Here is a 21,308-nt window from a genome sequence, read left to right on the forward strand (position 1 = left end):
CTCAGCCTGCAGGGCCAAGGTGCGGAGGGGACAGCTCTGGAAGCATCAAGGAGGTGCTTCCTGAGGCAGGGTCAGGGAGGGCCTCGGTGTGTCTGGACACCCCCTTGGGGTCCTGATCAGCAAAGAGCAGCACCCAAAGAGCGGCAGTGGGCATCAGGAACAGACAAGGAGGTGTGTGGGGTGCAGGGTGGACCGGGCTGGGCCTGGGGCACCCACGGGTGCCAGCTTAACAAAGGAGGGAAGAGCCGCAAGGCCCCGGACAGGTTGGGGTGTGGGCCGGCAGGGGCGGGGGCCCCAGGGTGCACCGCTCTGTGTCCCACCCCACCACAGCAGCCTCGGTGAGCCTGACTGGCGCCAGCTGGTCCGTGCACAGTGAGGCCACAGGCTCCTCTTCCCCCACTGTGTGTCACTGCGTCTCGGGTTGACCTCAGTTTCCCCTCTGGCTGGGGCCCCCTCTTCCCAGCTCCTTTTCTGGTTGCACGTGGGGGCCCCGAGGGGCTGGGGTGTCTCCCCCAGTTGTTCTCTCGGACCCCCTGTCAGCCCCAGTTCCCGGCGCCTTTCTGGTCTCCCCAAGACACCCCCTGAGGCCTGCCTCCACCATGGCCCCTGAACCAGGGAGCATGACTCTCCAGCTAAAGCCTTTCCGGGGTGCCCACGGCCCCCAGGGACACGCGGTTCTGCTGCTGCCCCAGCCCTGGGGGGCGGCCCCCTGGTACCATGCCCTCCTCTCCCTTCCCCCCGGCTCACGCTCGCTCCCCACCCCGCCTCGGTCTCCCCGCCTTCCTCCACTCCCTGGCCCCCCTGCCTGCGCCCCTCACCGAGCTCACGGCTGCAGGTCGCCAGCAGCACCACTAGCACCAGCTGTGTGCCCCTCATGGTCCAGTCCTCACACCGCTCCACGGCCCGCTCGCCTTCGGCCTGCCCGCAGGGACAGCGGACACCCAGTGCAGCCGCCCAACCAGTCAGCCAAGCTGATTAGTGGGTTTGGGTTTTCTGGGGCGGCAGAGGTGCAGAGACCCGCCCCCCTCCACCCACTGGGGCCCCTCCCGCCTCCACTGGATGCCCCATTCCTCTGTGGGTACTGCTCCTGACCTCCCTGGCCCCTTCCTCTACCTCCCACAGCCTGGGGTCCCTCCCCGGCCCTGACGGCCCCTCTCTATGGTTTGGGGGCCCTCACCTCCCTCCGTGACCCCCCTTACCTGGGCTCCCCACCTTCTCCTTCCTCCTCCACCCCTACCCCCACCCTGGTTTCTGCCTCTGCTGGGCACCCTTCCCACTTAGGTCCCCAGGCCTATCTCCAGGGAAGAGTCTGGGTCTAGTAGTCCTGGGTTTCAGTGCTAGCAGGGTGCCCTACAACCCACCCCCAGCTCCTTTGAGGTAGTCTCGTGGGGCATAGTGATATAGGGACAGATTGCTGCCTGGACAAACAGCCAAAATGTACTCAGAGGCTTATAGGCACAAAGACAGGAAAAGTACTGGGTCAACAGAAAGGTCCTGGATGGAGGTTGGAGGTGGGGAGGGGCCAGGGTCGCCTTGGGGACACTAACCCCGGTGTCCACTGAAGGAGCAGGTACCCCTTGGTCTCTAAGGAAGCCAAAGGGGCTGCCCCTTGGGCAGGGCTCTCTTGGCCCCATTGTAGGTCAGGAAATTGACAGGAAGGTCCTTGCCCAGGGCCCAGACAGGACTGAAGTGTGGCTCCAGCCACTGGTCCCCCCCCAACACGCACATGCACACGCATGTGCACACACATGCACACAGGCACTCCCCTCCCCCAGAGTGCCTGCACTTCAGCCTCCCCAGGATGTCCTTACTTGTAACCCAGTCACACCCTCCACCAAGCCCACAGCTGCCAGGGTGAACCCTGGGGTGGGGTGGGGAGGGTTGTTGACAGGTCCCAGGGTCTCTAGCTGGGCAGTCAAGGCCTTGGTGCCCAGACTCACTTGGGGCCACACTGCAACCCCGCCCAACTCCTCCATCTTCTCTCAGAGGGTCCAAATCTTACTCCCATCCTAGACTTTGCATCTGCTCTTCCTGTCACCAGGGATGCCCATCCCTCCCCGCCCTCCTGTGGTTGAAATTCTCTGTCTGGGCACTCTCCCCCCACCCCCATCCCACAGCCTTTTTATGGTCCTTGGCTTTCCTTTGAGATCAGCTCCATGTGGGAACTGAAGGGGCTTGAGCCTCCCTGGGCACTGGGTGGAGCCTGAGGGCGAGGCTTGTGTTTTCCTGTAGCATCCAGCCTGTGTCAGCCACATCCTCTGCTGGGTCTATTTTCCTTGCTATGGCTCTGGAGGCACACAACACTAACAACTCTACTTTGGATATAAGATCAGATGCTCCTGGCAGCTGCTGACTTGGGCGGATCACCTTGCGTGGGCTGAGGAAAAGCAAGCAGCAACCGGGCTTGTCTGATTTTACACTTCACTACGCCACCACACTGCAACTGGGCGCTGATGCTGGATGCAGCTAACTGGATTAGACACCCACTGCACACACCCTAACTTCCTCCTCCGGTCTAGCCCAATTCCATTGCTGCAGCCCATACCAGCCCAACTCCTGTTCTCGGACCCAAGGGCCCCACCCGTGCTTTCCACCTGGAACACACCCCTGACCCCTGAGCATTCGCTCCTCCTACAGTTTCTGCCTGATCCCTGGGTAGCCAGGCTGAACCGTACTGCAAAGTTGCACCTGTCTACTTAGGTAGGAGAGAAATGTGGCTCAGTCAGAGTCTGGATGGGTTCTGTCTAGGATGCCTCCACGCTGAGAGGTCTCCAACCACCCCTCAGTTCTACTAGGAGCCTCGAGGGCAGGGCTCAGAGTGTGACCAGGGGCAGCGCTCAGAGTTTGACCAGGATCAGGGCTCAGCGTGTGACCAGGATCAGGGCTCAGCGTGTGACCAGGATCAGGGCTCAGGGTGTGACCAGGATCAGGGTTCAGAGTTTGACCAGGATCAGGGCTCAGCATGTGACCAGAATCAGGGCTCCGTCTGTGATCAGGGTCAGGGCTCAGAGTGTGACCAGGTGTCAGGGCTCAGACTGTGACCGGGTTCAGGGCTCAGCGTGTGACCAGGATCAGGGCTAGAGTGTGACCAGGGTCATGGCTCAAAGTGTGACCAGGATCAGGGCTCAGAGTGTGACAAAGATCAGGGCTCAGCGTGTGACCAGGATCGTGGCTCAGAGTGTGACCAGGTGTCAGGACTCAGAGTGTGACCAGGGTCAGGGCTCAAAGTGTGACCAGGATCAGGGCTCAGAGTGTGACCAGGATCAAGGCTCAGTATGTGACCAGGATCAGGCTCAGTGTGTGACCAGGATCAGGGCTCGGCGTGTGACCAGGGTTATAGCTCCTCTGCTGCTGCATATCTACCCGCTAGGCTTCCTCTCCAGCTGCCTGTGGGTGGCCTCCTCTGGGCAGTGTGCCAAACCCAGGAAGGCAGAGGGGTGTCCTCGGCTCCTGGTCACCTGTTCCCCTGTGGGGTCCAGCAGAGTAGACCGATGACTCCTAAGCTCACGTTTCTACCCTGTGAAGGAAGTGCGGGGTGTAGCGTTCTCCCCGAGGCAGCCCTTTCTGCCATGCGCTTCCTGAAGGACCCAGATGTGGATGTGCCCTACTGTATGGCCACCTGTGTATGAGCAGGAGTCAGGCTGCTCCCGTCTATGCTGTGACCAGCATCTTCCAGCGGGACATGCACTCGGAGGCACAGAGCTGGGGACACCTGGGAACCCTCGCCGTCCCCCCGACACGGGCTCCTTGCCCATGTGATCAGCGCTTCTACTCCCCGCCCACCACGGCCTGACCCTTCCACGAGGTATGCAGGAACTTTGTGCAAGGCCCATCCGCTCTTCAGCGAAAACCAGGAGACATCTGTTTACACCTCTAGACTCAGAAACCCTGCCTAGGAGTCCTGAACTACTTTGTCAGGGTGCTCACCCAGCCCTCACGAGGCGCCCACATTGGGAGCCCTGCCTTTCACCAGATTCTCGAGCCTCAAGCAGGGGAGGCGCAGGCTCTGTGTGGGCGGCCACTCCCTCCCGTCCACAGGGGTTTGGTGACATTTCGGGGGCCCAGCACTCAACAGAGTTCTCGGGGCATCTTAGAGTTTCATGCCTGCGGCGACTTGCCCTCCAGGGGCGGCACCCCTCCACCCAGGCACACAGCGGGCTGGCTTCCCGCCCGTCCTCACCCTGTCTTCCCTGTGTGCTCACTCGTCGATTGAAACACTATTTTGACTTTGCTCCTTTCTGACTCTGAGTGTGGTTGATTTCCTTTTGGGCGAAACTGCTGCTCAGGTCCTTTGCTCCTCCTTGTGGATTCGGAAGTATTCTTTAGTGTTCACAGGTATTCACATGTATGGCAGGCATTTCTTACTTTGTCTCCTGTGTTTTAGTTTTGTGTATCGTACTTTTTCATGTATTTCACTTAGATATTCTTTCCAAGAAACATGAATCGTTCTCAGTCTGGATTTTCAGACTGGTTTTTCTTTCAAACACTTTTTTTCCCTCTTTTTAATTTGTAACAGCTTTATTGGACATGCTTCACATTCCATCCAATTCACCCACTGGAAGTTTCTGGTATATTCACAGGTCCTGCGACCGTCCCCAGTCAGGCTTAGGAAGAACCCCCCCCCCCCCCCGCCCTTGGGCTGCCACCCCCGCGCAGCAGCGCATTCCCAGCAGGCCCTGGCCACCGCTCGCCCGCTCCCTGCCTCTTCGCATTTGCCTGTGCTGAGCACTTCGAAGAAATGGAAGCACGGAGAATGTGGTCTTCCGGTCTTCCGTATGTGGCCTCTTGCTCTCCGTGTGTCTCAGGTTCGTGCAGCCCTTGGCAGCACCAGGGGACGCACTCCGCGGTCTGGAGAGACACCCTCCCATGTGCCCCCAGCCCTGCTGGCCCGAGGTCCTGCTTGTGCCTTTGTGTGGGGTCACTCTCTGCCGGGACGCTACCCCCCACACTGGGTGGCTGCACCACCACACTGGCCTTTCCACGTTTTCTTTCATGACAGCGTGGCCGGGGTAAGAACAAGGAAAGGGCTGGGCGCTGTGCCTGGGGTCATGTGGTGGGGAGGAGCCATGCCCCCTGGCTGGGGAGGGGGGGGTCTTGGTCCACTTCGCAGCTGGAGGCTGGCTGGAGCCATGATTAAGTTTCCCAGTGTGTGGGGTGGGGTGCGGGGGTGCGGGTGCGCGCATGCACCTGTGCATGGGTGGGGGCGCCTGTCTGCTCTGTTCCTGCCGTCCTCCCCTCTCCAGTTCCCCCAAGCGCCCCTCCCCCTCCCCGCCCAGGGCCACCTCTAGTTCTTCCGAGCTGCTGCTCTGCCCTGGGACGCTCCTCGAGCGTCTCCCCAGCCCTGGTGGCCCGGCTCAGCTGCCTGGGGAGCAGCGTCTGCCTGGGGGTCTGGGCACATGTCAGCTCTGTGAGTGGGGGGACAGCTGAGGGGGAACGGCGGTCAGTCAGTGTTGCAGAGGCTGTACTGGCAGCAGACGATGGACACGTCGGGGCCCAGGCCCAGGCTGGGGATGTCCGGACAGCCGCTGTAGCACGATTTGGTCACCAGAGGCAGGTCAATGACGCTGAGGGGGACTCCTGGGGTGGACAGAAGCTCCCTGAGGCTCTGAGCTGCCCGTGCGCCCTGCCCCCCCCACCACCAAGCCGAGAGTCAGTCCCCCAGCCTGGGCGTAACCGGCCCCCTCCCTTGGGTCCCTTCCTGATCTGAGGTCAGTGGATGCTCCCCTCACCCTGTTCCTGACTTGTTGGGAGCCTGGCTCAGCTCTGCCCGCTCTGAGCCTGGGTCTCCTCTCCTGGGCAAGGAGGGCACGGCTGGCCCACCCCGCGCATCCCCTACTCACGGGTGCCGATGCTGACACAGTAGTTGGAGCCCCAGGGGCATCTGGACGCATTGAGGCACCCTCCGAAGCCCTTGCACTGGTGACAATTCAAGGCTCGGGCTGCAGGGGTGGGTGGAGAGACGGGTGAATGGACACACAGACAGAGAGGGACACAGGTACAGGCAACGCCCGCCTAACAGCACCCTCTCTTCCCACCCAGTGCCCCCTCTCATCCTCAGGACCCTAGGCCTGCATCCTGGGGTGCCCAATCCCTTCAGACCTCTCAGATAGGGGCGGGGAGGTCACCATGTCCCAAGCCTCAGCCCGGGGCTGGATAAGGTCCTGGCCCTCTGCCCTGCCATCCTGCTGGACTGCTCTTCCCAGGGTGCAGGTGGTCAGGCCCAGGGCCACAGCAGGGACAGCTGCAGCGGGAGGCGGCTCTTTGAGTCCGTGCACCCAGGACAGCACTGGGCTGGGAGGCAGGATGGGGTCTTCCCGGGTTCACTGTGTGCCCCCCCCCAGGGGAGTGGATGAGCAGGGGCCTCACACAGGAGCTGAGGGTTGGGGGGACTTTGGGATGGGAGAAGGTGGTGAGGGCTCCCCAAGACATGGCCATGCCCATGTTCCCTCTGTGGGGCCTGAGCAGGACCCCGTAGGCCCACAGCCACCTTTGGTGGTGGTGGCTGTAGTGGTGGGGCCTCCCCAGCCTCCGTGGGGAATGGGGAAGCAAGGGGGACAGAAAAGCTGGACAATGAAAGGGACGGGAGGGAGGCTGGCACAGTTCTGGTTGACGTTTTTTCTATGAGGACAACCTGGAAGCTTTGGAAATACCAAGTTCATCCCAGAAATGTCTGGCAGATCTGCCCATCAGCCCTGTCCTCGCACGTGGGCACTTCGTGGGGCTCTCTGTCCCTCTGTACCCCCCTGCCATGTTTCTTGCCTCGAACTTCCTCCCTCCCTCCCTGCGTCTCCTTCTCTGGTTCCTGCACTCCGGGTTTCTGTCCAGGTCCTGAGCCACGGTGCCCAGGCCTGCTCTGGCCTTCTGCATGTGCAGACACAGCATGCTCCCAGGCACAGAGCCAGTGGAACGAGCTGTGAGGCCCGCACCATGCACGCTCACCATGTGCGGGCTCGGAGCCCCAGGAAGCTTGTGCCACAGTCCAGGGCAGTGCGCTCACGCCCCACCCACCCCCCAGTCCGTCCTTCGGGCCTCTGCTAGGCTGCCCCAGCCCCGCCATCACCGTTGCCATGGATCTGCCCCAGATCAGCACAATTCTCAGACCTGGGTTCGTGGCCACGATGATGCATTGCACACTTTCACCAAACCATAGTGTGCACGGGCACACACACACACACACACACACTGGGCAGGGACACACCGCACCTCCTGACCAGCCCTGAGCCCTCTGCTCAACCCCTGGGGTTGTGGGTGGCCTCCTCCCAGAACCATAGAGTGGGTAATGGAGACAAGGAAATCTCCACCATGGGAATGTGCCCACCATCAGCCTTGACTTGTCTGCCAGCCCCACAGAGCAATCTGAGACCCCACAGGTGACCAGGAAAGGTAACAGCTCATGTCACAAAGCCCATCAAAGCGGCTTGAAGCCACCCTCACATCAAACCCGATGAGGGTGTGGTAAGCTGAGTATGGCCACCTAATGGACAGACAGGGGACTGTCACCTGGAAAGCCGGGGTGTCTGTGCCCCAAAGGTACGCCGGCCCCGTGAGAAATGCAGTTCCTGCCTCCCGCTCTCATCTGCTCAGCCTCCCAAATGCCTCCCTGCTTTGCCCATGCTCTTCCTTCTGCCGTCCAGGCAAAACAGGTCCCAGCTCAATATGCCACCTCCTCTAAGAAGGCCTTCTGGATTTCCAGGCAGAGTTGATGGCTCCTCCTTTGACATGCCCACCCCGAGTTGCTGGCACCTCTGCTCCAGCTGGTGACAGTGTCCCTGCCCCATGTGATCTTGCTCAGGGCTCCCTCCCTACCCCCACTGCCTCCGACATGAAGGACATGGGTGGGGTATTTCACCCACTCTTCCGTGCCGCCAGAGCATCCTCCTCTGTACCTAGTGGGGCTCAGGAGAGCTTTGTGGAGGGAAGGAAGGAAGGTAGGAAGGAAGGAAGGAAGGTAGGAAGGAAGGAAGGAAGGAAGAAGGAAGGAAGGAAGGAAGGAAGGAAGGAAGGAAGGAAGGAAGGAAGAAGGAAGGAAGGAAGGAAGAAGGAAGGAAGAAGGAAGGAAGGAAGGAAGGAAGGAAGGAAGGAAGGAAGGAAGGAAGGAAGGAAGGAAGGAAGGAAGGAAGGAAGGAAGGAAGGAAGGAAGGAAGGAAGGAAGGAAGGAAGGAAGGAAGGAAGGGCAGCCTGGTGGCAGGGCTGTGGGTGCCGCTGACCAGGCTCGTGTCCTATCCTGGCTCACTGTGCTGCAGACACCTCCCACTCTGATCCCTCTTCACTCCGAAGCAGGGCTGGCATGTGGCCAGGGGGGACAGGTGTGCTTCTCCTGGGGAGCAGGGAGAGGACACCAGCAATGCTGTGGCATGTGGGGCGCCTGTGATCCACTGGACCTGGGCTGAGCCAGGGGAGGGAGGAGGGGCCTGTGGGTGGCCACTCCTGGATGCCACGCAACCCCTGTGACAGCCCTGGTGGTGACAAAGTCTTTCCCCATCCCTGTCCATCCACACCGATGACCCTGGGACAGTTCTTAGGGCTCATTGAGGAGACCTGGGTCCTGAGCCTCCCAGACCTTCCCCACCGAACAGAGAGCCTGCAAGAGCCCGGGCCTGGGGAGGGTTCCCGCAGGTGAGACAGCGGCAGATCCCAGTGCTGGGTGGAGCCCGATGCCCATGCCAGGGGCCATCCAGACACTCGCTCTATCTCATTTAGGGCCGCAGGCCATGGGGAGGGTGCTGACCCAGATGTAGACAGAAGCCTTGCCAGGTGAGGGCTGGGGGTGGGGTGGGGCTGGTTGCGGTTGGATTGGGGGTCTAGCTGGTTTTGTTCGGGCCTCTGGGTGGGCGGCTGGAGATGCCATCCCACCTCGGGTGCGGTAGGAAGGTGAGACCAGATTGTGGGCAGCCCCCTTTGAGGAGAGGTCCCCAAGAAGCCCTCAGGAAGGCATCTGGTCCAATGGGCCTGGAGCTGGACAGGATGGGGCCAGCGATAGCAGACCTGGGCACAGCCGAATACGGCAATGGCCAGAGTGGGGAATTGGCCCCAGAAGGAAGCCTGAGCAAGGGAGGAGAGACCCGCGTCTCAGCCAGAAGAGATTTAGGAGGGGGCCAGAAGAGGGTGGTCCTAGGAAACAGGTGCAGGCCAGGTAGAGCTGGAAGAGGGCCCTCACACTCATTGTGGGGGGGTCACTGTTGAGTCGGAGAAGCCTGTGGGGGAGGTGGGGGGGACAGGGCTGTCAAGCTCGGGGCAGGGCGCTGGGAGGTGGGCAGCCTTTGCAGGGACAAGGACAGCACTGAGCGCTTGGCTGATGGGCCTGTGGGTCCAGGAGGGGTGGGGGAGAACTATTGAGTGCTGTCCACAAGCAGCGGGTAGGAGGTGGCAGGTGGGGAGGGTCTAGCGCCCAAAGGGGCGGAGGGCGCAGGAATTGGGCTTCCCTGGGGTGAGGAGCCACAGTGCAGGGCTCAGTGGTGACTGGGGTTGGGGGACCGGCTTAGAGCAGTGGGGGAGGAGGTGGCCCCTGGACTCACCCAGCTCCAGGCTCAAGGCAGCGGCCAGCAAGAGCCCAGGGAGCAGCCGCATGGTCTCCTGGGGTGAGGCTGGCTCCCGGGATACCCGGCTGCCATCTTATACCTGCTGCTCCCACCCCGCACCCGCCAACTCCGCCGTCTGACTCACCTGGCAGCTGACTCAGCCACGAAGCCAGGCTGGGGCCCACCCAGCCCCCAGGCCCTAGGGCAAGCCCAGTTTATCACGCAGACCTCCTTCCTTGCCCATCAGGTTGCAGGGTGGGGATCAGGTAAGACCACCTGGCACAGGGCGGACCCTCAGCTCACAGACTCTGGTTTTCCTGCGAGGAACTGGAACGAGGGTCCAGCACGGGCCTGAGCTCACCCTTCCCCCTCAACATGCCAGCGAAGCTTAGGGCCAGCCAAAACTGCCCCCTGGGTGTTCGATGACCAGTACTCTCCGCAGAGGCAGAACATGGGCGTCCTCGGTGGTCCTGCCTGTCAGATGGGCCTTTGTCCAGAAGTGGCCGTGGGGGGCTCGCCTGCCTTGCTAGGAGTCATGGAGGCTCATGGCGTCACCGAGCTCACACTGCAGGACCCAAGACCTGCAGCTGTTTGCCCGGTGGCGGGGGGACGGGTAGCAGAGAGGTATTTAAAAGGGTCCCATGATGAGTGAGAGCCAAAAGGGCACACGTCCGCCAGCCACACCGTTCTGCCACAGCTGGCGGGGGCTGGAGCAGGATGGGGGCATCCACAGGGCGTCGACGCTGCCCACCCGCGGAGCTCTGTGCGTAAGCTCTGGCTGCTGAGTGGTGTTTGTTGGCCACTCTATCTGGTGGGCTCCTCAGGGCTGGGGGCTGGGTGGATTCAGACCCTGCTCCCAGGTGGAGGAGCCTGAAAGCCGGGCTGGTAGGTGGGTTCCTGGGGTCGCGCCTCCCTCCCCCGGCCCTCTCCAGCCTTCTCTAGGGACCCCTCTCTAAGGAAGCGGCTGGGTGAGTTGGTGGGCCTGCCGCTTTCCCTGGAGCCCCAGAAACCTCCTGCCTCTCCGGCTCGCTCCCCTCCCGCGGGTCGTCCCCTTGCCCTGGGCCAGCCCTGGCTCCAGGGACAACTGGATGAGCCAGGGTGAACTGGAGTCCAGGACCCACACAGCCGGCAGGACCAGCCCTACCAGACCGGACAGAGGGAGCTGAGCTCGGGCCAAGGTGGCTGGTGAGGACTGACCAAGGGCAGACACATTTATTCATCCATTTATTCACACACTCGAGACACTGAGGGGGCCTCTCTGAGGGCTAGAGTGAGCCAAGGAGGGCACCCTGGCCTGAGGGCGGATTCTCATGCTGGTCAAGGTCAGAATCAGGGCTAGGGGTTAGCATGAGCTGCTGGCAGTGCCCAGACCTCGCAAGTGGCATGAAGGCAAGAGGGACCTCCCACCGATCCGTCCGTCTGTCCATCGGAGGCCTCCTGTGTGCTAAGCCCTGGGCTGGGCACGTACTCCCACAGCCTCGTCCACCCCCCCGAGGCCTCGGCTTGGTGGGAACCATCATTCCCACTCTATCAATGAGACAGCTGAGGCTCAGTGACAGGAGTGGTGACCTCCAGGCACCCCGAGTTGTAGGACCCAACAGAACTCACTGAGGGGGGGCAGGAGAAAGAAAGAGGTGTCCCAGTTTCTTTGTACCCTTTTCAGAGGTAAGATACATGTTTAACAAACAAATCAGCCACTGCCAAGGGAGATGGGGCGGTTGGTCCAGCCTCCCCATCCCCCGCCCAGCACCAGGGCACCAGCAGCGGGGCTGGTGGGGCTGGCGGGGCTGGCGCTCTGGATGCACCCCTTCCTGGTGCCTTCTGCACGCAGCGGGGGCTAGGCTGCATGCACAGCTCTGGAGCTGCCTCTGGCTGCAGACGCCAACCTGTGCCCCCGGGGTCAGCGCCTGCAGCCTCAGCTCCTCAGCTGGGCTCTGAGGGTAGCCACAGGCGGCGGTACGGCACCGAGACGCTCAGGCGGCTTCCAGACCTGGGACACCACAGAGAGCTTCGGGGAGCCCGAGCATCTATCCACATTGAGGGGGTACTCACTTCCGCTGGAGGGATCCCCACAGCGGACATGCCCACTGCCTGGGGGCAGCCCGCTGCCCCTGTGCCATCCTCTCTGTGACCCCAGCCCACGGTCCGGGACACAGACACAGGGCTGGACGCCTGCCTGGGGGCCTCAGGGCTCCTCGGATCTCTGGTTCCACTCTTATCCTTCTAGAGCTTTCCTGACCCTAAGCTCTTAGAAGTATTTCACAGGCTCAGATCGCTTTCAGTTTACAATCCCCCTCCTCGGCTGCCCCACCCCGGGCTCAGGGATGCAGTCTCCCAGCTGGTGGGAGAAGACTCTGCACAGTGGGGCAGGGGTGTGGTGTTTGGGCACCCCGGTCACGCTGGGTCTCAGCTTCCTCACCTGTAATGGGGGTGTGGTAATGGTTCACACCTTGCAGGGTGGACACGGAGTGCTTGCAGCCGGGACAAGGGAAGCCACAGAGGTCAGCTCCCGTCCTCGTGAGTGCCGTCCCCACTGGCACTGCCCTTCGAGTTCAGTGACACAGGCTTCCCACCAGGGGCCGGCCCCGTAGTAGTTGAGGGCCTCCCGAGGGCTCTGTGCTGGGTTCTGAAGGCAGCCCAGCCGGCTAGGGGCCTGTGGGTAGGTGGGTGGGGCGGGGGCATTATCCTGCGGGCCGGGTGCAATGTTGTGGGTATTGGGTTTGGACCAGGTCACAGCGGAGGATGGACAGATGGGGACAGAAGGCAGGTATAAGAGGCACCCCCATACTGCAGCAAGCCCAGGTCCCTGCTCTCAGTGACCCCAGAGCCCACAGGTGGCCAGGCAGGCCTCTAACTTCATCACCCACTGAGGGGAGGGAGGACTGATCCTATGCTCCTCCCAGCTGTGGCCTGGGACACCTGCTGACCCAGGACAAAGGTCTTACACAAGCAATTTAACAACTGCTTCCAAGCCTCTCCCTCTGAGTCAGGAGGCCAAGGGTGGCTAGGGCTGGAGGCCCACGTTCACCCTTTCTTCCAGCTGGCTTCCGCATCCAGAGGCCTCTGCTGGCCTTCCAGCCAGCTCTGTGGGGGAGCTGGGTCATTTCCCCGAGGCTGACCCTTCTGGGGGGTCCTGCTGGACCTGTGGGAGCTCAGGGCTGGGGTCTGGCTTGCTCCCAGCCTCCCCCAGGGAAGGGCTCACACTGAATTGGGCTTCATGGGGAGGAGACACCCAGGTCTCCTGTGGGGACTGAGTTCTTAACCAGACACTCCTTGGGGTGCAGCTCCTTCCCACCCAGGATGAGGCCCATCTTCCCGGACCTACTGGGAGGTCCAACCAGCTCTGCCTGATGACCCCTACTGAGGCTCACGCAGGCTCTCCCAATCCCTTGAGCTCTGGAGGCACTGGGTGAAGCTCTCCAGGCAGACTCTCCAGCACAGGCCCCCTAATGAGGGCCACGTTTGGGGGCCATGGGCTCCTGAGTTCCAGGGACAATCCCACCACATAGGCATTTGCCACAATCCTGCCAACTTAGGACCAGACAGCTAGAAGGGGGTCCTGGGCCCCTCTACAGACACCAGAGCTGGGGACACTGGTCAGGTAGCCCTTATATCCAGGATAAGGGCTGGATATGTGCTGGGCAGACATATCCCCAGCTGGGCGGTGCTGTGCTGGGTGGACTCTTGTTTCCCAAAGCAGGCCAGGGATGAGATTCACCTAGGCTGGGTACCCTTTAAATAATGCCAATTCTTGGGCCCTTGGGGGTCCCAATGCCTCACTGGGTTGGGGGCACCTGCAGACCACTCCTCAAATCAAGGAGGGAGCTCTTCAGCCCAGGGTGGACCTCTCTCTCCCGCCTCAGGTGGAGTCAGAGGGTAGAGGGTCCTGTGGAGACTCTCAGGCTGATGGGCTCAGCCTTTGGGTCCAAGGCCAGCTCAGCCAGCACTCATTCAGCCAGGCCTGCGGGCCACAGCGGAAGGGGGCCAGAGGGTGTGGACAGTGGTTGTTGGGATTGGGGTTGCAGAGGAAATCCCGGGGTGCAGCTTCTCGGGGGAGCCTGGTCATCTGCAGCCCAGACCCTGCCTCTCCCAGCCTCTGCCCCGGGCGGGGGGTTTCCAGGATCCCCCTAGCCCTGGCTGACTCAGGTGGGCACATTCTCTCAGATGCCTGCTGCAGCTCACCCCCCTCCATTAACAGGCATGCTTGGGCTGAAGGCCAGGCTCTTTTGGCCCCACTCAGCTTCCTTCCCTCCCTGCCGAAAATAGCCCTGAGGTCAGCTCTCAGGCTCCACCAAATATAGCCGCCTGCCTGCCCTGCCCCCAAGTGCCGGCCGGCCTCAGGCCAGGGTGGGGAAGGGGGAAAGGTCAAGGATTTGGCAGAGCAAGAAGGGAAGAACCTCTTACCAGGCTTCTGGGACTGAGGGCCCGGGGGTCCTCTTTAGGATGAGCCCACCCCCAAGCCCCCAGCCAAGGGCTGCCTGGATACACCAGGCTTCCTGGCACTCCTACGTGGGACATGTGACAGGGACAAAGGCCTTCCTCACATGGCCCTCTATGCCACACCTACCCTGGGCAGCTCCTGGCCTCAGGCAGACCAGAGACCGCCCTCCTGGTGCCCCAGCAAGCCCTTCTTCCCAGGATGGTCCCCCACCTGTCCCGACTTTGCCCTGTGCCTCCCCGCACTTACTGCGCAGACTGTGGCAGGGCCTTGCTCCCAGAGCTGCCACGAAGGTGGGCCAAGTCTCCCTGCAAATCAGTGTTCCTCAGCCAACTGAGGACCCCAACTAAGCAGCACACTTTGCCAGACGCCTTTGGGAGGGCTGATCCCACATCAACCTCCCGGGCATGGAAGGTCATGGTCTGGGAGCGAGGCCCAGGGCGGTGGGCACTCCAGCAGGCAGTCCTGGGTGTGGCTGGGTGGGGGGTGGGGGGGGTCTCTGGGAGTGCAGAAGGTGGGTGGCGTGTGCAGGGTGAAAGGGTAGGGCTGAGCCTCTCGGAACTTTGTCCTTGAGTGGGTCTGGGTGGGGGGCGGGGGTTTAGAGCAGACCCCGGAGGGTAGCCAGGAATATGGGGGCCAGGGCCAGGGTCCCAGGGACGGAGAGGCCAGCGCTGTTACAGAGGTCATACTGGCAGCAGGAGGTGGTAGAGGTGTGTCTGGAGTAACCATCATACACCGTCTCGAAGCAGCTGGGCACACATGACTTGCTCACCTTCATCTTGGTCGGGGTATAGTCTGCAGAGGGGAGGTGGGCGAGGACCCCAGGTTGGCCCAACCTGGCGCTCAGGGCCTTTAGGGCCGGTTCTCCCTCAGCCAGGTGCTCCCAGAAAGAATCCTAGGGCAAGTGGGAGCCTCCCTCCTCAGGGTCCCACACTCCCAAGGGCAGGAAAGAACACCCCTCACGCCTCCCAGAAAGGGCTGCTGGGGGCACCCACTGACTCACAGGTGCGCGTGGTCATGCAGTAGGTAACCATGGCCGGGCAGCGCATGGGGTTGAAGCAGTTCTCTCCGTTGTAGGCACACACGTGGCAGTCCAGAGCCTGGGCTGGGGGCCAGGGGATGGGGTGGGAGCTGGGTGGGGTGGGTCGCCGAACAGGGAGAGGCCCCTCCTCCAGCCCACCAGACCCCAGGTCCCATCACCTTGCCCAGGGCAGAACAGCTAGAAGGAGAGGTGGTTAGGAGTTCTGGCCTCCCTCCCCACTTCTGGCCCACCTGCCCCCGAACATGGGGCTGTCCATCCTTCTGTTCTCCATCCGTCTTACCCAGAGGGAGGCCCACCAGGGCCACCAGGAACAGGGTGAGCAGGGGCGCCATGGCTGGAGGTCAGAGGACAGAGTGGGAGTGGTTAGGTGAACAATCCACGCTGGGGCTGGGGCGGGGGGAGGGGGGGCAGACCACCCCCCTGCTGTCCCGGAGCTCCTGGTTTACTGGAGGCACGGCAGTCCTGCAGAGAGGGGGACAAAGACAGGTGGTCACCACGGGGACTGAGGGACCCCAGGGGACCTGGGCAGAGGAGTCCTGTGCAGACCTGTGCAGACTGAAGCGGGGGGGGTAGTTCATGCAGGGGCCCTATCCTCACCTAAGGCCCTGAGTGCAGGACTGGGCCCCAGGGGTGGATCTCTCTTCACTGCTTCCCCTCCTCTTTGCTCCTGGTGATGAAGGCGAGCTGAAGACAAAGCATAAGCGAACACCTAGCAACCTCCCCCCGGCCCCCACTCCTGGGTAGGATATGGGATATTGTTCCAAGAAGCTCCCAACTGTCTTAATGTTATTGCTTTACTACAGGGAAAAAAAACCCTTGACAACAGCAAGGCCTCCAGTATCTTGTAGGTCCTCTTTAGCATATGAAAGGTCTTTTGAAAACCTCCGTTTTTCCTTCCCTCCACCAACCCCTTAGTATATAATCAATTGCTCCTCACAACCCCAGGATAGCTCCTTCTGCCCATGGTCCCGACCCCAGGCTTTAATAAAACCACCATTTTGCACCAAAGACCTCTCAAGAATTCTTTCTTGGTCGTGGGCTCCAGACCCCACCCCACCAAACCTCACCTATATTCCAAAACCACAACACTGGGGTATCCCTGAGTGGGTCCCCCACTTCTGCTCCTTTCAGGGCCCAGGTGGGGGCCGCTTTCCCAGGAAGACCTCCAGAGCCCAGCCTTACTTGGGCCTTTCAGGTCCGAGTCCCTGGCCACAGGGGGAGCTCCCGGCAGTGATGAGCTCTGATCAGGCGGTGGGGGAAGGGCGCTTTGAATGTGTTCCAGAGGGGCCCTTGGGCAAAACAGCAGGAAGAACTAACTTCCCAGTTTCCATATGGTGTTTGGGATGAAGACATTCAATCAATGGTAAGGGGTTGGAGGAAATCTGGACTACGACTCCCCTCCGCCCTGCGGGGATATTCGGGATTGGTGGGGGGTGCACAGCGTCCCCACCCCAGGGGACTAAATTAGACTCCGCCCTCCCCGAGAACATCAAACCAACACTTCTTCCAGGCCCCATTTCCCAAGAGTCAAATGCCTGAGTGAGGCATCCATCCCATTTCAGGATGTCAAAGGCCTGAGTGAGGCCAGGCCTGCGGCTCCAGCGCTTCCCGCCCCCTCCCGTAGAGCTCCGCCCCAAAGACTGCCGTCCCAAGCAGAGGGGGAAGGTTTCGGGGTGACCTCAACAGTGACCTTCAGCACACCGTACCTCCGCTGCGCCCGGGACTCACCCGCCGCCACTCGCCGACCGCTCGGTCTGACAGCGCGATGGCCCGAGCGCCCCGCATTGACCACGCTGCAATACCCCTCCGCAGTCTCTGCCGCTGGAAGCCACGCACTGCGCGTGAGCTCACTGCAGAAGGCCCCGCCCCGCCCCGCCCCGGCCCACCCCCGGCCGGCTTTGGACCCTCCCCGGACCCGGCCCTGGCCCGCCCCTCGCCAGCTCCTTCCTGTCTCCGCCCCGCCCCCCCCGCCCGCCCCCTCCAGTCCGTCCCAACCCCGCTCCGGCCCCGCCCCCTCCCCTGCTCCAACTCCCGGCTCCACTTAGTCTCGGCCCCGCCCCAGCCCTGCCCAGTCTTCGCCCTGCCCCGCCCCGCCCCGCCCCTTCCCAGCCCCGCCCAGTCCCCGCCCCGGCTCCGCCCAGATCCGCCCCCGGCTCCATTTCATCTTGGCTCCGCCCAGCTCCGCCCCCCCCGTTTCGTCTCGGTCACGCCGCAGCTCCGCCCAGTCTCAGCCCCGCCCCGGCGCCGCTGTCTCCGCCCCCGCCCCAGGTCCGCCCAGGCTCCACCCCCCACCCCCTCGGGTCTCGCTTCAGCCCGCGGCCCCCCGCCCACGTGGACTCAAACCCCAGCCCTGGAGTCGCGTACCTCGGGAACCGAGAAGTACGGCCCCACAGTGATACCCACGCGATCCTCAGATGCACGTGCACCATTCAGGAGCTATCTCCACGGGGTCTGGCCGCAGTCACCCCGCTGAAACTTCTGGCTCTCCCTATCCACCCCCCTGCTTCTGCCAGATGCACTTTGCCCCCTTGCCCACGCCATCACCCGGGCCCTATTCCTTGAGCCCAGTTCAACAGAGGTGCTGCTTGGAGCCGTCCCAGGGCGCAGTGACCCCTGGACCTGGCTCCCTCTTCAGCCTGCCTGGGTCCCACCTCGCCCTGCCTTAGCTGCTGAATGACTTCCGCATTTTACCTAGCATTTCTGGGCTTCAGTCCCCGCGCCTGGTCCCATCTAGCAAAGTGTAGAGGCAAGCCTTGAAAGGATCCCATTATTTCATGGACCCCCTCCAACCATAATAACATCAATATTAAATAACTGTTTTTTACTTATATAACTTTACTTCAGCGTTTAGCTTTTCTGTTTTGGGCAAAATTTAAAATTTTCATGGGCCCTAAATGTTTCATTTTTTTTCTTTTTTTTTTTTTAAAGAATGTGTTCATTCATCCATTGTGAATAACATCCTTTAGTTTTTTTGTTTTTTTTAAGATTTTACTTATTTATTTGACAGAGAGAGACATAGCGAGAGCAGGAACACAAGCAGGGGGAGTGCGAGAGGGAGCAGCAGGCTTCCCGCAGAGCAGGGAGCCCCATGCGGGGCTCGATCCCAGGACCCTGGGACCATGACCTGAGCGGAAGGCAGACTTTTAACGACTGAGCCACCCAAGTGCCCCTTACCGCCCTGTCTTAAGCAACCAAAAAAGGGAGAACAAATGAAGCAGCACTTTTTGGACATTGCATGACAGGCCAGCAGAGGCAGGGATGCTGGAGGAAGGGGCTTCTAAGAAAAGAAGTGCAGGTTTTGCCTCAGGGGGCGGGGGTGGGGGGGAACCAAACAGAGCGCACGCTCTCCCTGATGGAGGAGACAAGTGGAGAGTCAGTCCGGGAGGCCGGGGCAGCCGGAATTCACCGGGCAGAGCTCAGATTAAGGGGAGAGAGGAAAGAGCTAGGAGGTGAGCAGAGGGAGCTGTTGAGAAGGAGCAGGCAAAACAGTCCCCAGAGTCGCACAGCACTGGGGGTTCGCCTGTGTGAGCCGGGAGCAGAGACCTGAAAATATGGGGTCACTGGGCAGAGTGCTCAGAAGGAAATTGCCTTAATCGTGGGGACTACTCGCCTGGATTACGGATCACACCTGGTCCCACCTAACGAAGCCTAAATGCAAGCCTCGAAAGGGTCCAATCATCTCCAAGTAACTTCATTGCGACCTGAGACAAAACTCAAAAGAGAAAGGGAGCCAGCATCCCACAACGTAAAATTCATCTGATTAAGTGCCTGACACCCAATTGAAAACACCATCAGGTATGCGAAGAAGCAGGAAAATGTGGCCCATGGTGGGCAGAAAAAAATCATTAGAAACAGACTCACAAATGACACAGCCTATAGTGAGCACGTGCATCAAAACAGACATCATATTTCCTATATTCAAGCAGATAGAGGAGAGCATGACTGTGTCGGGGACCCGGGGGAAATAAAAAAATACAAATTGAATTTCTAAAGATGAAAAATAGGTCTGTGATGAAAAACATGCTGCGGGGGGTGGGGGGTGATTAACATCCCGTTTGAGTCTGCGAGCCAAAGATCAGCGGGCTTGAGGACAGAGCATCAGGCAGAGGATGCCAGGAAACAGGATGAGCGGGGACAGCGCAGCGGGGAGCAACGTGGCCACAGCTTCTAGCGCCCCGTGTGTGTCACCGGAGTCCCAGAGAACAGGCGAGGAAGACAAAAAATAGTTCCAAGAAATAATGGCCACATTTTCCCGAATTTGTTGATAAGTATAAACCCATGGGACCCAGAAACTCAATGAACCCTAAGCAAAAGAAATATGAAGAAAACCAGGCCAGAGCACGTCTTAGGCAAGTGCGGAGAAGCAGCGACAGCGGGGGACCCTGAGGGCGCGCGGGAGAGTGCGCGCAGCGGTCTGGGTGAGCTAGCCGCACGGAGAGGCGACGTCTGGAACCCCAGAACCCAGGCCAGACTGTAGCAGCGCCTGGAGCGTCTGAAAGTGCAGGGGACAGGGCAGGCAAAGCCCCCCCCACCAGGGCGGGGTGCAGGGGGCGTGGAGAGGGTGTGGAGGTTCCTCGCAGGGGGCGTGGAGGGGCGTGCAGGGGGCGTGCAGGGGGTGTGGAGGATCCTTGCAGGGGTTGTGCTGGGGCATGCGGGGGGGGGGCGGCGGGGGCGGGGGAGAGTCGCCCCATCCCCCGATTGCGTGAGGGGTGTGGAGAGTCCTCCCTGAGGGCTGCATGCAGGGGGCGTGGAGAGTCCCCGCAGGGCTGCGTGCAAGGGGCACGGAGGGAACGTGGAGGGGGCGTGAGGGGGCGTGGAGTCCCCATCCCTCCGACCCCAGGCAGAAGGTAAATTATGCCTCTGGGACACAAGTCTGCACAGAGGAGTGGAAACAGTAGAAATGGGAAAGAGAAGGTACTTTTTTCTTATTTTGAAATTACTTTAGAAGCTAATTGGCTGCTTAGAGCAGAAGCAGTAACACTCTACTAAGAGATGTTTAGCAAATGCAGAAGTAAATTGTATGACCGTAGTAGCCACACGGTCCTGGGCAGAAGGGAAATGCACAGTTGTCCATTTATTTCCTGCAGGTGAGCCGGCTTCGTTCTGGAACACAGACTGTGATAGGTTAAAGATGTGCACTATAGACACTAAAGCAACCACACACACACACACACACACACACACACACACACACACACAGAAAGAGAATGAAAAGCAAAATCAAAGAGCTCTATGTAAGAAAGCAACAAAGGAGATTAAAGGGACCAGAAAAAATTAATCTGTGAGTCAAAGAGAAGGCAGAGAAAGGGGTGAGAGAGGGAAGAGCTTGGGGGCCAAGGAGAAGACAGTGGCAGGAGAACAGACTCAAAGCACCTGCTCCACGGTCCAAACCCCCGGAGAGAAGCAGAGACAGAGCCACACACGTGCTGTCCTCAAGAAGCCCGCCGCTCTGTACAGACCCGAGCGGGCTGAACGTGCAAGAGAAAGATACACGTTAACATGGAGGAAAAGAAAGAAGGGTGGCCGCAGTCACACCAGACAAAGGGCGTCTAGAGCAGAGAAAATAACCAGCAAAGAAGAGGGACATTCTATAACTGCAAGGGGGTCGGTCTGGAAAGGCACAGAGCAATCCTAAATGTTTACTTACCTGACAGTTGAACTTGGGAACACACGAAGCACTGTAGCCTGCAAAATTGAGGAGAGGAAAGGAAAATCACACTTACAGTCGGAGGTTTCAGTTCTCCTTTCTCAGGATCCGAGAGCAGAAGTGAGCAGAATCGGTAAGGGCAGAGAGGACTTGAGCAACACAGCTACTTGCTTCATGTGCAGGGAGCCCTGCAGCCTGCAGGGGTGGGGGGACAGAGCATTTTCCAAGACAGCCTGTGCACTGGGCCGTGGGACAAATCTCAGTACATTTACAAGGATGAGATCATACGAATTGTTTCCTTAGACAACAGTGGAATTATATTAGAAGCCAGGAACAGAAAAATATGTGTAAGATCTGCCAAATATTTAGACACTGAGCAGCGCATTTCTAAATAACTGATGGGTCAAAGGAGAAATTTGAAAAGAAACGAGAAAGAATTTCCAGCCCAATGAAAGTGAAAACACAACCCGGCAAAGTTAGTGGGCACAGCTAAAGCAGTATTTGGAAAGGGAGTGTTCTGGCTAATGGTCACGTTAGAAAACCAGAAAGCTCTCAACACAGCGAGACTAGAACAAGAGCAAAGCAAACCCCAAGGGAGCAAAATAAGGGGAATAATAAAAATAAGGGGGAAAAAACCACAATGAGGTAGCGAAAGAAAAACAA

At 60.2% G+C, this 21,308-nt stretch overlaps 3 protein-coding genes across 21 annotated transcripts in view; all 3 read right to left on the reverse strand.

Moving 5' to 3' along the window:
• LYPD2 (LY6/PLAUR domain containing 2) overlaps positions 1-907 on the reverse strand; it is a 1,900-nt gene extending 993 nt beyond the window's left edge. Inside the window, exon 1 of the mRNA XM_025870546.1 lies at positions 819-907. Coding sequence (XP_025726331.1) covers positions 819-876 — 58 coding nt within the window. The 5' untranslated portion in view covers positions 877-907. The remainder of the gene's footprint in view (positions 1-818) is intronic.
• A 3,612-nt stretch (positions 908-4,519) lies between these two features.
• On the reverse strand, positions 4,520-14,375 carry SLURP2 (secreted LY6/PLAUR domain containing 2). The gene is made up of 4 exons (XM_073892679.1): positions 14,321-14,375; positions 14,206-14,280; positions 5,841-5,939; positions 4,520-5,577 (listed from the first exon to the last, which is right to left on the reverse strand). Exons 1-4 carry the CDS (start codon positions 14,373-14,375, stop codon positions 5,441-5,443), a joined length of 366 nt encoding a protein of 121 aa, XP_073748780.1. The 3' UTR covers positions 4,520-5,440.
• On the reverse strand, positions 10,730-20,828 carry LYNX1 (Ly6/neurotoxin 1). Of its 19 annotated transcripts, XR_012378388.1 has the most exons (7): positions 20,646-20,736; positions 16,705-16,819; positions 15,596-15,682; positions 15,279-15,332; positions 14,960-15,061; positions 11,938-14,751; positions 10,730-11,125 (listed from the first exon to the last, which is right to left on the reverse strand). XR_012378388.1 is itself a non-coding variant. In XM_073893304.1 (6 exons), the coding sequence occupies exons 2-6, from the start codon at positions 16,781-16,783 to the stop codon at positions 14,555-14,557; spliced, it is 519 nt and encodes a 172-aa protein (XP_073749405.1). In that variant the 5' UTR covers positions 16,784-16,819; positions 20,722-20,781; the 3' UTR covers positions 10,730-14,554. The 19 variants fall into 19 exon arrangements, 18 of the variants coding, with proteins under 18 accessions (XP_073749405.1, XP_073749404.1, XP_025727001.1 ...); XM_073893304.1 differs by having other exon boundaries at positions 10,730-14,751; positions 20,722-20,781; XM_073893303.1 differs by having other exon boundaries at positions 10,730-14,751.
• Positions 20,829-21,308: the final 480 nt, after the last annotated feature.

This window comes from Callorhinus ursinus, unplaced genomic scaffold (assembly GCF_003265705.2).
Source record: "Callorhinus ursinus isolate GAN/ISIS: 27379988/994484 unplaced genomic scaffold, GSC_fseal_2.0 scaffold5, whole genome shotgun sequence".
Taxonomy (NCBI): domain Eukaryota; kingdom Metazoa; phylum Chordata; class Mammalia; order Carnivora; family Otariidae; genus Callorhinus; species Callorhinus ursinus.

Excerpts from the sequence above, each read along its gene's own strand:
- SLURP2 (XM_073892679.1), bottom strand. The coding sequence starts at position 14,375 with ATGACCTTCCATGCCCGGGAGGTTGATGTGGGATCAGCCCTCCCAAAG. Across the intron at positions 14,281-14,320 it reads AGCCCTCCCAAAGGCGTCTG|GAACACTGATTTGCAGGGAG; the intron begins GCAAAGTGTGCT and ends CAGTTGGCTGAG. Across the intron at positions 5,940-14,205 it reads GCCCTGCCACAGTCTGCGCA|CCCGAGCCTTGAATTGTCAC; the intron begins GTAAGTGCGGGG and ends CCACCCCTGCAG.
- LYNX1 (XM_073893304.1), bottom strand. The coding sequence starts at position 16,783 with ATGCGGGGCGCTCGGGCCATCGCGCTGTCAGACCGAGCGGTCGGCGAG. Across the intron at positions 15,683-16,704 it reads GAGTCCCGGGCGCAGCGGAG|CTCGCCTTCATCACCAGGAG; the intron begins GTACGGTGTGCT and ends CTTTGTCTTCAG. Across the intron at positions 15,062-15,278 it reads CCTGGTGGGCCTCCCTCTGG|CCCAGGCTCTGGACTGCCAC; the intron begins GTAAGACGGATG and ends CCTGGCCCCCAG.